Source organism: Acanthopagrus latus, chromosome 23 (genome assembly GCF_904848185.1).
Source record: "Acanthopagrus latus isolate v.2019 chromosome 23, fAcaLat1.1, whole genome shotgun sequence".
Classification (NCBI taxonomy): Eukaryota; Metazoa; Chordata; class Actinopteri; order Spariformes; family Sparidae; genus Acanthopagrus; species Acanthopagrus latus.
The window spans coordinates 6,358,900-6,373,838 of record NC_051061.1 but is presented as its reverse complement, the minus strand read 5'-3'; the positions used below and the strand labels follow the sequence as shown (position 1 = coordinate 6,373,838).

Here is a 14,939-nt window from a genome sequence, read left to right as displayed (position 1 = left end):
TCCCTTTTCTGTCTGTCAACATCTTCCTTCCTTTCATCACCCTTATCTCTTTCATTTTCAGCCTCTTACTTTCTGTCATTTTTTGTTATGAATGTTACCAGTCTGATGTTTATGTTTTATCATAGATATTTTTTGTGTTATTTTAAACCTAGGCTATATCTTTTTTCTTTGTTTTAAACAAGAACATATTTTTGCCGTTCCTCCCCACAATCTTGTTCTGCGCACACTGCAGTTTTTTGATAGAAATACTCTGATACGAAATCAAACTAGCATTTATACTTTCCTATAGCTAACACCAAGAGACATCCCTATATTCTCCTTCCTGCCTTTCTTCTCGACCAGTTTCCCAGAGGTGACCCTCTCCTTGTTTTCCTCTGATTTCCAAACAATGCCATTTATTTGTCACTCTTTCTCCACAGCAGCCCCTCTAGACCACAGCGCTATCCGTCTGCAGCCACCTCCTCCTTTGATTCCTGTTTATATTTATCTCTCCAATTTGTGTAGTTCTTCAACTCCTATTCTTCACTTTTCATTCCTCTCTGGCTGATTGGTAGTCTCCCTACAGACCTTGCTATGGCTTTACAGCCTCTGTATAGTCATGCATCAGTGACCACAATCCCTGTCTGCCATCACCATGGGCCTTCTTTGTCATCCTTTTCTTTGCTCTGCCCCTGCTTTATTGAGATTCCCTCATAAACTGCACTGTGTTGTTTCCTTCCTTGCTCCTTGATTGAAGGTAAAAGTAACCTCTATTTCAACAATACCTGCAAGAGGTTTTTTTGCACAGCATTACTTTCTCTATTCAGCACCGTGTTTCAGTGACCCTTTTTCTGTTTCTCTTTCCATTCTTTATAAGCTGCATCTCATTTTCCTCTCCTTTCACAGTCTTTCCTCCTTTCTTCAGTTCCCTAAAGACCAGCCAGATATGGAGCCAGTGTAGATAGTCCCACTGTTCTAGCTGTTTCAGAAAAATATTCTCAATTCCCTACTGTGCTTCACAGCTCCCCTCCCATTTGTCTCTTTGTCCCACTCTTATCATTTAATGCATTATTGTTTATTTACATGCTTTATTTTATTTTGCCCCGTCTGAGTCTTCACTCCTCCAGCCTAAGCCCTCCTCAGAATTATATCACACTGGCCTTTTAGTCTTTTTCCTTCATCCACCTTTCGCTTGTCGTTTCACTTTGCTTCTGCCTGTTCCCTTTCAAACACCCATCATTCTAGATGCCTTTGTCATCCCGTCTTTCTGTTCCTTGGGGAACTCATTTATGAAAAAAATCCTCTTTAACTTTGCTATATTACATAATACAACTATTCACAGAATGTTATAAAAATTGAATTTAAGCACCAATGACATCCAAAGTTTGGCTAATGATGAATATTGACTTAATGTTTGGATACAAGATTTGAAAAGTGTGAAATCAGTGTTATCTCATTCAGTTTTGGCTCCATATGATTGTTTTATATTTAACTTCACCTTGACTGGCTTGAGTAGTAAACACAAATTTGGCAACTAATGCTTCTATGTAAATAAGGCCCCAGGGCCTGTTCTTGTGCATTTTAATTTGTTTTAGATAGCGTGTGCTTCATCCATATCCTTTCATTGTTCTCCCTCTTTCAGCCTCTCTTTTACTTTCTCCAGTTCATTTTTCTGGTGTTGATTATCAAACACATTATTTTCCTTATGTTTTTTTTTTTTTTTTTATATTCTCTTGCTCTTCCCCCAGATGTGAAGGAGATTGAGGACCTTCTCCTATACAACCTACCCTCGCTGTGTTATCGTCTGTCAGACTGGCCTTCTCTGCTGTGCGAGGCCCCGGGGCTCCAGCTGTGTGAATATAAAGGACCAAGGGCCACTCAGTACTGTCTAGTGATCATTCTACACCTTGCCTTGCAGCAAGGAGACAGGTAATGCACTGGGTATATGCACCCACACACACACACACACACACACGTGTGCACACACAAACAGCGTCTCTTCCGGCAAACTGACGACAAAGAATGGCATCAAGTAACAAGAAAACACATTTGACTGTTTTCACATTTCGTACATGCAAACATGCACAAATCACTGTTGTGATGTTGTGTAAGAGTTATTGAATATTAATTAAACATCTGACCACATCACCCCTATTCTCATCCAACTTCACTGGCTCCCGATACAATACCGCATCCACTACAAAAACCTCCCCCTCTCGTACAAAGCTCTCCACCATCTAGCTCCCACTCCCCCCACCTCCTTCAACAATACAGCCCCTCTTACACCCTCCGCTCAACCTCTGCTAGACTGCTAACCATCCCCACATCACGCCTCAGCACCATGGGTGCCCGAGCCTTCAGCTGCTTGGCACCCAGACTATGGAACTCCCTCCCCCCACACATAAGACAGTCAGACTCTATCGCAACATTTAAACCCAAACTCAAAAGCCCGTATTTTTGTGGACATGGAATCAACCAATAAATATTTCAACATCAATAAAAAGCAATTTGCTGATACAGACTCTAGGCACTTGTGCCGGGTACCGCTGCAAAGTGTTTCTATAATCAGGGAAAGCATTTTGTGATTCAGAATACTTTGTTCTCCCATAGCAGTGTCTGTTTGAACTCGAAAATTTGTCTTTGAACAGAAGTATTTGATATTTAAAATAACTTTAATTTTACCCTGCTGAAATTTTACAACAATGCACCGCTTTGCTGTAATGCAACTATTGAGGGAAGCAAAAAATGGAACACAGTATTGAAATAACCACATTTCCAAAATATCAATATATTACACAGCTCTACCAAGAAACCAGCTGGTTTTGTGTGATACTATAGCTCTCTCCCTGCTCCAGCAGCATCACTGTGGACAATCAGGGGGGGTTTTAAAGTACATATTTTATTACCTCAGAGATACGTCGGCTTCTTTGGAAAGTTTAATCTGTCCTTCTGTGGAACCTCGGCTATGTATTACCCCCCCAGGGAAGGGGATGAAAGCCTCTCTCTGCCACGGTGTGGTCTCATCAAGATTAATGGTAGCTGTGGCCAGAGATTTACATAGCGTGGGAGGGCTATGTGTGTGAGTATCTATCCTGTCATGGATATGATCTGTGCGTGTGTGTGTTTGTTGATATACATTCTCGCGACTGTGTTTGTATATGTGTGTATTTTTTTGCATGAGAAAGAGAGATTGCAAGTTTATGACATCAACATGGCCCTGGAGCACAGTGATGTCTGCTTTGCACACACAGTTCGTGTGTTTGTCCGCTTTATTAATGTCTCCAAGGTGTGTCTGACATTTACAGTTCAATGGGCAGCTCTTTTATTTAAATAACATGATGTTCATAATACATTATTATACTTGTTTTATGCTATATCAATGCCTCCTGACGTCCAACACTTGCTTTTTTATCTTTCTTTATATTTTCTTCTACTTACTATTATTAATATGCAACACACACTATTCCTCCCATGTGAAAACCTATTCGGCAGTAGATCTCTAATTGTGTGCCTGTATTTGTATACATTCAAATGTAAATGTTTTGCCACATCTTTGTGTACTTTTAATTATTGTTGTCATTATTGTGTGCGTGTGAGCCAGGCTCCTCCCAGACCAGGCAGTGTTCTCCAGTGTGGTATGGCTGTTACATTCAGTGCAGGAGCAGGGCAGCTGTGCCCTGCCTCACTCTGTGCTCCGCTCTGCCCTCTACCTGCTGGCAGTGACTCAGGACAAGAGCCCCGACCTAGACGGGGTAACTCTGATCAGTTCACTGAACAGAAACCCAAACACACACTGTCACTTACACAGGTAGCACAGTAGACATACAGCACCAAGGTGTAGTTGAAGAACTGTTTTTTATGCTTTTTGATAAACCCTCATATCTTATAGAACATTACCTGCCTAATTTGATAAATTGTTACTGTTTTGCCTTCCATCCCTTTGCACTACTAACCAAAATGATATATTTAAATTGAGACTAGTCATCTGCTTCAGTTTTAAATATTCTACTTTATTTTCTATTTAATGAGTCAACCTAGAATTGCCAGTAAAGTGAAAAAAAATATTGTATGCAACATTAATCTTTCAAGATTCATTCAAGATCAAGGTGTTCAAAATGAAGTTCTTCCTGTGATCAGAGAAAGGGAACAGCATGTACTAGAGCCGGAGTACTGCACAGTTTAATATGGGAACTATTAATGTGTAGGCCAAGGAATCCTCAGAATCATTGCTTGACAGCTCATATTCATCTTTTTATACAAAATCTATATTCTGTTGTTGATGATTTACAGAAGGAGTATTAATTATAGCTCACCCTTTTTCTAAAGCTGCATAGAACTTATAATATTTTTCCCCAAATGGTATTTTATTTTATTTCAAATCACATTACCATTAAATCTTTGTCCTGCGGCTTCTTTGAAAGTACTTAATAGTTCAAACTTTATGTTGACAATGAATATAAAAAGCAATAGCTTGCAGGAGACTTCCTGCTGTGCTGGGGGCTCTGCTTTTGTAGGGTCTAAATTAAGTGTGATATTTTTGTTCAAAAGAAAATGCAAATGCCCATCTTAAAGTTTTTTCAATTGTTCTTTACCAACCTTCTTAAGGGTCCTTTTAATTGTATCAGCAAGGCACTCTCCTCTTGCCAAAGCTTCTCTTCCCTCTACTTTCATCACCCTGCACTCCTCCACTTTATCTGTCGCTATCCGGAGCTTGCAGAGAAATTTGGTGCCCTGGTCTTGGAACTTTGGTTGGCCAAGCCAGCACAACACACAGATGCAGAGCAGACTGTGGTAAGCTGACAATCATTTAACTTTCATCTCAGACTCATGTTTATGTCAAATAATCTTTACTGATTTAAGTGAACATTGTTTCAGTTCAGTAAGTTTCACTGATTGATTTCACTGCAACACAGTAATGGAATAAATTACAGCCTGGTTTTTTATTTCTGTTTGAACTCTAATAAATTAAATTGAATATTGTCAAATAGATGATTGCATCTCATTCCCAGGTACAGGAAGACATACAGGAAAAGGGAGACAAGAGAGAAAGCTGTGCAGATGAGAGGCAGGATCAGGAGCCGGACACAGAAACTATGGAGCTATTGACTCTGATGGAGAAATATCCAGCTGTCATACTGACCCTCCTGGTGAGTAACAGAGACCCCAGTCACAAGCTGTGATTTAAGAAGTTCGCCATGTTTAAGCAATCCAACATTACTTATATACAGCCCTTTTCAAATGTACTTTGTAGTGCTTTACAAGTGATTGACAAAAGATATTAGAAAATCAAAAACTGATTAAGAGAGTAATGCCCCTCTGCTGTCTTATTCAACATAAGTTAACTGAGTTATAGATTAAAAAAGTGTAAATGGAAAAATAATTTTAAAAATTAAGCTAAAACAGTTTAATGCTAAAGAACTACATAAGCCCAGACTGAATAGGTGGATTATTAGTTTAAGATTTAAAAATATCAATATTTTTAGCTCCTCTTCGACTCCTTTCCAGTGGCTTGGATCATAATGTCTAAAGCCACATCAAATGGTTTTGTTCTGCTTAGGGGAATGGCTGAAAAAAAGAAACCAGAGGACCTCAGTCCTTATTGAAATGAAGACACTTCAATGCAGGCTGATGTGCTGGATTGTCTCACTCCTAAGTAGAGCTATTTTCTTAACCTGAAATAATAGTCAGAGTTGGCTCCATATTTTGTTAACTTGCGTTGAGTACCTGAATGGCTTTAATGCACTTGGACAGTGCTGATACAAAAATGTATTGTAGATGATTTTTTTCTTCAAGCTTCTGTTTGTCTGTTTGACTTCAGGACATGGTTTGCACTAGAGAGGCTCCCCTGGCAGAGCGAGCACTGGAGGTGCTGGAAGTTTTCTTGTGTAGTCAAAGAGACTATGAGGCTGATTTGTGTACCAATCTTAGGCCAGCCCTGCTTCAGGCATTACAGGGTTTCAGTGTGGAGAACATGGGCCACGGATTTGGACAGGAGCACACTGCACAGGGTAAGAAACAAACAGATGCACAGGAACAAAGTATATAAGTATGGTGTAGAGTATGATACAAATACCTGTTGCATCCCCTAAAAAATAACTAATAACTGGCTCGGGTTCACTGAAATGGAGGAGATGTACAATAATCAAAGTACACTGTAATGTTACAATTTAAGAATTTGTCAAATTTAAAAAACAGGAAATATTTTTATCAGGGAAGCTTGATGAAAACTGGAACAGCAATTTTGATTTACACTTCTTGTAGCAATTCACTGGAAATGCAGAGATGAATCACACAACATAAATGGTTAATGACAGCTTTGTGTACCTGCAGCACAGTGATGGAGCAGTAATGGATTCTCTCATTTGAAATGAATTTGCTCAATCAGGGATGTTTGGATATATCATGTGAGATGCTCACTTTTGTTCACAGAATATCCTTTAAGCCAGTTGCACACTGAACCACACCCTCCCTGTTGTTGGAGCTGATCACATCTGTGTAGAATTAGATATCATATTAAAACATGCATGCACACATAAATTCATTATCACAAAGACCCATACCCACAGACACAGAGATTTTTATAAATGGAACTAAACTGACTAAAGTCACAGTCTCATGGATCAGGAATATGTCAATTATCTGTTTACGTTGAGACTTATGCAGTTCTCTATGGAGGCTTATTGTCCTCTGCTGTACTGATGTTTCACCCTTTAGGAGAGACATGTCCTTATTCTACTTTAAATATGTAATCAGGTTTCAACTTCTCAAGCTTTGTCATACACTGGTGCCAAATTGAGACACAGGAAGGTTCACTAATACCTACAGAACTTCCCAGCCCACAGTGGCATTTGTTCATTCATTTTGCTGCGTGTTGTCCCCTCTCTTTCCAACCCCCCCCCAAAATAGTAATAGTAGTAAAAGAAAATTGCCATTTTTTCAAATTTGTTTTTGCCATAAGTCACCATTCACAGTCATATATCCAGATTAATGCCTACTGATTTGGTATGATGCTCATTTATATTTCATTAAAACACGGATGCAGCCACTTACAGTTGATAGATGTAGGTAAACGTTTCCCGTTATTCCCTTGAGTTTACCTGTCATGATGCAGCATATCTTTTCTGCTCCATTCTTTTCTGCCTCAGTATGACATATTAAGATTTTGATTTTTACACACAGTGCACACATAGATACAAACACTTACAAACACACACACATTTACATGCAAGCACAGGTTTACCCTGTGGGCTCCTACATAATGAGATATAAAAGAACGAATGCACCATGTCAGCCTTCTTTTAATATCCTAACAGCAAACACTGAAAGAGTTACTTAATTCAATTTCAGCTTTATAAACAAACAGCGGCAGCGACTCTTGGGCTATGTGTTCTCAGATGCCCATCACTTCATATTGACTCAGAAGTTACATTGAAAAGAAAAGCTGTTTTTGGTGTATCTCACACACCATACAACAACAATTCATTGAGCCTAAGACATTAAAAAGAAACAATTCACAGAAGCTCTAAATTCTCAAGATTTTTGTGGAGACTAGTAATACAGACAGTTCGATGTTTTTTTTTTATTATTGTATTAAGACAAACAAGGCGGTTTGTGGGAAATAAGGAAAATAACAATTTCACTTAAACTTACAAATTCTGATTAATTGGAATACCAACGTTATACAAGTATGCATAAATTACCTTGTTGAAATTGCTAATTAGTGTGTTCAAATTTGTGTTTCTGTTTGTCTGTGTCAAGTTCTCAATTTTAATTTTAATGCATATTAAAATCCAAAAGCATATGTCTGAATCTTTTTAAATCCTCCCAAATTTTATAAAGAATATATCCTCAGTTCTATAAACTTGATTCAAGTAGGCCAACAAATTATTCAAGACATTTAACCAAAGATAGCAATGACAATATACCAATTGCTATTGCACAGCAGTAAAACGTAAGTAATGTTCATGGTTTATTAGCTGTATTTGTTTGTATTCTCACAAGTTGGATCATTTGAAAAAGTACCTGCATCAATTTATGTTTGTTGGGCATTCCCCCTCTAAGCATTTTCTCTCTGATGGTTCGGACAACAGCTCAAATTGCATGTACTATATGCTCTTCACATATACAGTAAGAAATAGTTGTTCATTCACTACAAATATTTAAAATTCTGTGTTTTCTCTGTCAAATATCGAATAATGCAAAAATGCCTCCAAAACAACATATCATTGTCTTACTCACAAAACATGAGAGGTCACATTTGATTCAACTTCGCCTCAAGAACAATTCACAACAGGGTAAGAAGGTTTGACGCATCGTCCAGAAAACCTACAATATAACAGTAACACATTTTGGCTAGCAAATATGTAGTAAATGCGGTATGTGGTGGTGCTGTTTCTTATAACTGTCCTACCATGAAAACTTAGTTTTGACTGAAGTGTAATCACAAACTCTCCCCTAAACCTTGGTTGTTTTTAAATTGAATTGATAGCACAAAACAGCTCCCAGAACACTGTCGCTTCTGATTAATGTTGGGAGGGAAGGACCATTAATCCTCTGTTAAAACGGTCCCCCAAACATCCTTCGTCAATACAGACAGTGGAAGACAAAATTGAGGATATAGTATTTATTTATTTTCAAGGGACAGTAGTATCAGTGTGCATAAGGTTGCTATCCTATTCCAGTTTTTGTATGTTCACATTAAATCAAACATTGACTTCACTTGCAACCTACCATTTGCTACAAAATCTGTTGAATTGACAAAATTATTTTATCAAAGGAAAGTTACAGGTAATTTTAGTTTTTACTGAGTCATTGATTTGACATTGATAGCTAATGCAATTTGCTAAAATAATGCAGTATGATCATTTCACAATGATAAAAATTCACTGAATGTAAATGAATGGTGATTTTAAAGTGACTACAAGGAACTTTCAGTTTTTGACGATTCTGGCAGCCCCTTTTGACAAAACCGCAGGATGGATTGCGATGACATGATGTATTTATATGTGATTTTATATGTGATTTATTTGATTGGACCCAAGTCAAATAAAAGTCTAGTTGTGTCTAGTGTGTATATGTAGTGAGTAAGTATAGCCTAAAGCTATTGCAATATTATGTCAAGGCCATACTGCCCAGTCATAATGTGAAAAAGTATCTGTATCCCTGATTTTATTTTAGTTGAAAATGCTTTGGATGTCCGATATAGGTTTGATTCTTTTAATATCAAATTTTGTCTTGTTTGAATAAGATGGTTGGTGATAAACACAGGTTAGAATAGAAGTGAAAGGTTGAATTCCCAGATATACAGTTCATTACCTACATGCTTACCTCATGCTGTAATGATTTTGGTAGAGGTGTCAGCCAGATGGTGTTATTGTGACTGTTTACCTGACCAGGTTAATGAGCCCAGCTAAAGGGGCAACACCAGTGTGCCAGCTGGAGATTCAGAAACTGTTGCTGTGGCCTCTGCCTGCTTTCTGCACATCCCGGGCCCTGTGGGGATTACAGACCGTTATCAAGTGCAAGTGTTACAGTTCAGCCCTCTATAATTTGCATTAATATATACTTTACATTAGCTTCTAATGTGCCGGCATCCCCTCAGGGGAGACATGTTTATGTAATTCACTGTAGGGGTGGAAGGGGTATGAATGTCTGCTCTGCCAGAATTGACTCTATTTCCACTTCGAAACTTTCTGCTCTGTCATCTTTTACTTCATCTCCCTCTTAATATTCCCCTCTCGCTCAATTTAAATCAATTCCCTAAATGTTATTTATTTCAAGACCCTGTCTAGGACATGGGTTGGGTCCAATAGGATGGAGAGGGATTTGCTGAGCATTTCAGGATTGTGCAGTGAGACCAGAGATCAGAAGGGATAGCCAACGATGTTAAAGCAGGTGTTCACTGTTCTGGGAGGTGCTTCTTGTTTCGGATTATTAAAGAGAGGGGGTCCAGCAAGTGAATGAGAATGTTATTATTAGGGATGAGGGAGTACACCATTGTCTGTATTTGTATTGCTTCAATCGGCTAAATATTCTGAATCTGCATTTGTACTTTTTAAACCGTAAATTGGTGTCGCCTAAACTGTAAGTAGGAGTGGTTAACTGAAAGTTAATTGATGCCTGAAATAGAAAATAGATTGATCAAGAGCTATTATATTTAGTAAAAAACTATTTACAGAACAGCCTTAGAATTGAACTTCAGATCAATCTATATTTAAAGAGCATGTGTTTTAGAATATCCTTATTGTGAAGTAATACTATGCATAGTCTTAGATTTTGGTATCCTGAGATGCTGTAAGTGTTTGATAATTTTCTAAAGGCTGTGTTACAGAAAAGTGATGTTATTAAAATTCTCATTGCATTGATATTTTGTGAGAGCACCAATAGTCATCCCTACAACATTGTCACAATATTGATATCGAGGTATTTGGAAAAAAAAAATGTTGTGATATTTATTTTATATAAACCCAGTCCTTGCATTTGTGAAGTACTTTTCATGAGACTGTAAAATGTCTAGGTATATGTGAGGTATTGTAAAATATCCTAAAAATACTGCAATATTATTTAAAGCCATATGGCTCTGCTCTATATATTCAGTTTATCTGTGCTAGATTCTTGTTTCAGCCAAATACTCATTGTCCTGTTAACCCCAAGCAAGTTTCGCTTCCACAAGAAGCTGTTGGCACTTGTTGATGATCACCTCTGTGTTGGCTTCAAAGCACAGTTTGTCACTGATGACAGTGCCCAGGTGTACAGGTGTACAGGTTCAACTGGTTCCCCATGAATTATGGTTGCAGTCCCCCCCACTCCATGCTTGGTAAAGTCCACAAACCCCTCATTGGTCTCTGTGACATTCTCCTCCAAACAAGAGCTGTCATACTATCATTCCACAAACCTACTAAGGATGGGCCTGTTTAAGGTCTGCTGTCTCTACCTGATGATGATTAGAATAGAGGCTTCTACAGTCTGAAGTGTTGTTTTTCAACGCATGCATAACCATTGTTAATATTTCAGAGTAAGATCTGCTTACCTCTTCTTCTTGCCTCTTCTTGATTACAATTGTGCTAAAGCTATCCCTTGTAAGTAAACCAGAACTGCATAAAGTCCACAAGTCGCTGCAAGATAATCTCACTTGTTTAAGCTTTTCCTTATCACTGTTTGAAAATTGTCAGTTTGACCATTACCTTCAATTTTGGCTTTACTGAAAACTTGATGATAATCAGGTTACCGATTAATGAGCTTCTTAGCTGCACCACTCCGTGATCTTCCTCTCTTTTGCACTTTGGTCTTAGATTCAGTTTTTTTAGAAGTTAAACTTCTCCCTCCCTCATAGCACTTTCACTCTTTTCAATTTATGTATACATACATCTATCTGCCACTTTTGCTTCTTTTTCAAATTTCTGTTTACAGGCACACTGTCTTCCTCTTTGTTTAGTGGTGAACTCGCTCCCTCTGGTGCTGAGGCTGCTTTGTCTGACGCAGGCCAGTGACCCCTCTTCATCTTCCCACAACAGTAAAATGGATGGAGTCCACTTCAAGCTACTCTACCATGGTGAGGCCAAGAGGTGCTGCTGGGAGGTCATACTCCCCACAACGCTTATCTAGCACCATACCCAGCTCATATACATTTCTAGCTCAATACAGTCAAACAAATGCCCCACATTAGAGGCAAATTCAATAAAATGCAAGCTACATTACACACACAAATATTATCACACAGGCACTTACATGCTGCATTACAGGCATATAATCATCTAGTAACAGCAGCAAGACATTTCTTTCTGTTCAACACATGATCCACTGTTGTGCTTCTTATCTCACCTCACTCCTCCTTCAGCTTGCCTCTCTTTAAGCAGAGGCCTCGCTCATCTTGATTGAATATCATCATAAACAGACCTACTTACAGGAGTGCTTGCTAGTGATCTGCAGATGAACATGCTGTTCAGAAATGTACTGGGCCTGTCTGGCTAATTATAAATCTAAGCATATTATGATTAGAGTCAAATTTGCTTTTCTTTTCACTCTGATGTCAACACCCCTTTCTCCCTCTGTGACTCACCCCTCTATACCACCTAGTGGAACGTCGTCCTGTGATGGTTCCAGCACATCATTTTTGACGTTTTCATTGGCAGATTGGATTAATGCAGTCTTTACTGACTGATGGGACAGGCTGTAAATGGTGAAGCCTGACGTGTTACATTGTATCTGTCATATTGTGCCTCCCCGGAATTAAATGTTAATAAAATGTGTTTGAGAGCACTGCAGATAAAAAAGAATGTAAGTGAGCCATTAGATATGAAGGTGTATGTGTCTGAATGTGTGTGTATGTGTGTGTCAGTGAGTAATATAGCAGGGAGGTTGAAGCCTACCAACACAGGGAGCCTGCTCCCTGCCCTCAGCTACCTGTCATGCTGCCTGAGTCTGTCTCCTGCACACTGCACTGACAGAGGTAAGACGCACTTTCTTCCTGTCTCTCTTAGTCTCTGTCTGTCTATCTCCATGTGTGTGTTTTACTCTCACCCTCTACCTACATTTCATCGTTCACACTCTTGACCTTGACAAAAATAATAAGCAGCTCAGTCCTGCACATTGTCTTATACACTTGTACATAGAAAGTTATGTTGTTATGTCTGAAATCTTCTCGCACATTTGCGCAGATGGGGACAGGCGCTCGGGTTTGTGTTGTCACCATGCCCAGTTGTGATATTTGTAATACATAGACAAAACATCACATGCACACACCTACACAATAATGTGGTCAATAGACCACACACACAGAAAGACAAAGATACTCAAAATGTCAGAAGGGGGGACATAATCTTTTTGCAGGTGATAGCAAATAGATCAGGTCTGGCTTTTTGAGGCAAATAAAGATGAATAAAATAAAAACATCAAATGTTTATTCTACAATTAATATGCATAATTTTTCTTCCACAGTTTGTCCCATATAATTTACACTTAGGGTCAGGTGCAATCAACAGGCAGCATCAGGACATGTTACACTTCCTCTTACCAAAGACATAATTTATTCGACATGACATATTGATTGACGTTGATGTTATTACAAGCTAAGTAATTAACCTGAACAAAAAATCAGTAGAGGTCAGCAATGAGTTGGTTCGTGGTTAATAAGGTCAAGCTGTTGGTCGGAGACCAGGGATATCATTGGGAAGCAAAGCTAATTAAACACATAGCATTTCTTTACTGCTTCTCTGAAGCCTACCTACATTCACCATCTGCTTTCTCATCACTAATTGTGAATCTACTGATGCAAATTACTTTAGCCTAAGGCTTGATGGTGGTGAGGAAGACAGAAATAGTAATGCATTCCTCTCATCTCAAAGCAAAAGCCAGGATATTATATCTTTAAAAAATATGTAACTCAGCAACAGAAAAAGCTGGTAATGTTTTCACCATGAGTCTTCATGAGTAGCTGAGGTCAAAGTTAAGGCTCAGTTTGAAGAGGGGCATGGTCCAATCCATGCGTACTGAGTACTAATTTGATAACGTACTCAAATATTACAGTACTCACGGGTCGTAACATCAGCATGCTGACAGGTGTGATCCCATTGGGAGATAGCATCTTGTAGTTTTGATAGCACTTACAACTGACCTGGTTGGCTGCCTGTGCACTGCATATAACCAGGACTATACAAATTGTTCCACCTTGTATCTGTTAATTTATACTGATGCAACAATCTAATTTTCACATTGAATATTGTATAGTGTGTGTGTGTGTGTGTGTGTGTGTGCGTGTGTGTGTGCGTGCATGTGCGTGTGTGCACGTGTGCCTGAAAATGTGATAAGTTAATCAGTTTATCTGTTTGTATTGCTAATAAATTCCTCTCAGGTGGTGCAGAGAAGTAAAGTATGAATGCGTGTTTGTACAATTTCTCAGTTGCTGCCTGCAGCACGTCTCCCTGCAGTTATCCAGACTAACTGCTGTTCAGATACACTCAAACACACACACACACCCACACACACAGTGGCATACACATGCAGAGCTCTTCAAAGTGTGATGACATAGTGCCTTCTCTTCCCCAGCTGTCTCCATGCTGCTCTCCAACAGTGGACTGATGGACCAGCTGCAGACAGTCCTCTCCTCCTCCTCCTCCTCCTCCTCCCTCGCTCCATCCCTCTCTCCATCAGCCTGTCTTCCTCCAGCCCTGCTGTGCTGCAGCCATCTACTCCTGTCCTCTCTCATTACCTTGCAGCGCGTTCACTCTGCTCAGGTATACACTACAGCTCAACTTTGTTCTTATCACAACTTCAAGAAAGAGCTTTACACAGTGAATTTTACTGTATGTTCAGTGAAGACACAGAACATAAAGTAAAATAGAGCAGAGATTAAATGTGGGTAGAGAATACAAAATACCAATTGGTTTTCTGTGAAATATAGATTTCACAGTGAGGCTGTGATTTAAGACAATGCACTTTCTCCTCAGCTCTCTGCTCACACTGTAGGGATAATACATTCTTACTTGCAATGAGATTTTGGTTCTAATCTTGTTATTCGTCTGACTCTCTCCCCTCTCCCCTCTCCCTCGTTGTTTCTCGCTGTCTTTCTCCATTACTTTAGGTACATAAGAGTATCAGTTGGAGTCTGGACAGAGCTGTGCAGCAACTCCTTGTTCAGAAGAGAAACACAGATAGTCTCTTGCTAGGTAAGACACTTTTATTTGATGTTTCTGTCCTTGCATAAAGCAGATATCGTCTGTTAGTGTTGTCTTAAACACACAGTATGTAATTTCTGCCACTAGGTGTCTCTCAATCAAAACAAAACAAAAGACATAAGTAGTGTGGGATCATAGAAGTAGTTGTCTTTATTGTTAAACAGCCACCATTGCTGATGAAAATATTTCTGTGTGACTCATTCTGAAATTCTCTACTTCCTTCCTCTCTCTCTAACTCTTTCCTGGAGGTCACAGACAACCAAATGAAATACACCCTTACACTGAATC

At 39.0% G+C, this 14,939-nt stretch overlaps 1 protein-coding gene across 6 annotated transcripts in view; it reads left to right on the top strand.

Moving 5' to 3' along the window:
* The window catches only part of LOC119013439 (meiosis inhibitor protein 1), a 50,947-nt gene that overhangs the window by 23,620 nt on the left and 12,388 nt on the right, over nucleotides 1-14,939 (top strand). For all 6 annotated transcript variants that reach the window (XR_005072748.1, XR_005072749.1, XM_037087977.1 and 3 more), the window contains 9 exons: nucleotides 1,728-1,908; nucleotides 3,581-3,731; nucleotides 4,585-4,770; nucleotides 4,989-5,126; nucleotides 5,798-5,987; nucleotides 11,414-11,530; nucleotides 12,317-12,427; nucleotides 14,023-14,210; nucleotides 14,558-14,642. Coding sequence is in view for 4 of the 6 variants with exons in the window: in XM_037087977.1 (XP_036943872.1) it covers nucleotides 1,728-1,908; nucleotides 3,581-3,731; nucleotides 4,585-4,770; nucleotides 4,989-5,126; nucleotides 5,798-5,987; nucleotides 11,414-11,530; nucleotides 12,317-12,427; nucleotides 14,023-14,210; nucleotides 14,558-14,642 (1,347 nt within the window). In the remaining 2 variants the exon portion in view is untranslated. The remainder of the gene's footprint in view (nucleotides 1-1,727; nucleotides 1,909-3,580; nucleotides 3,732-4,584; nucleotides 4,771-4,988; nucleotides 5,127-5,797; nucleotides 5,988-11,413; nucleotides 11,531-12,316; nucleotides 12,428-14,022; nucleotides 14,211-14,557; nucleotides 14,643-14,939) is intronic.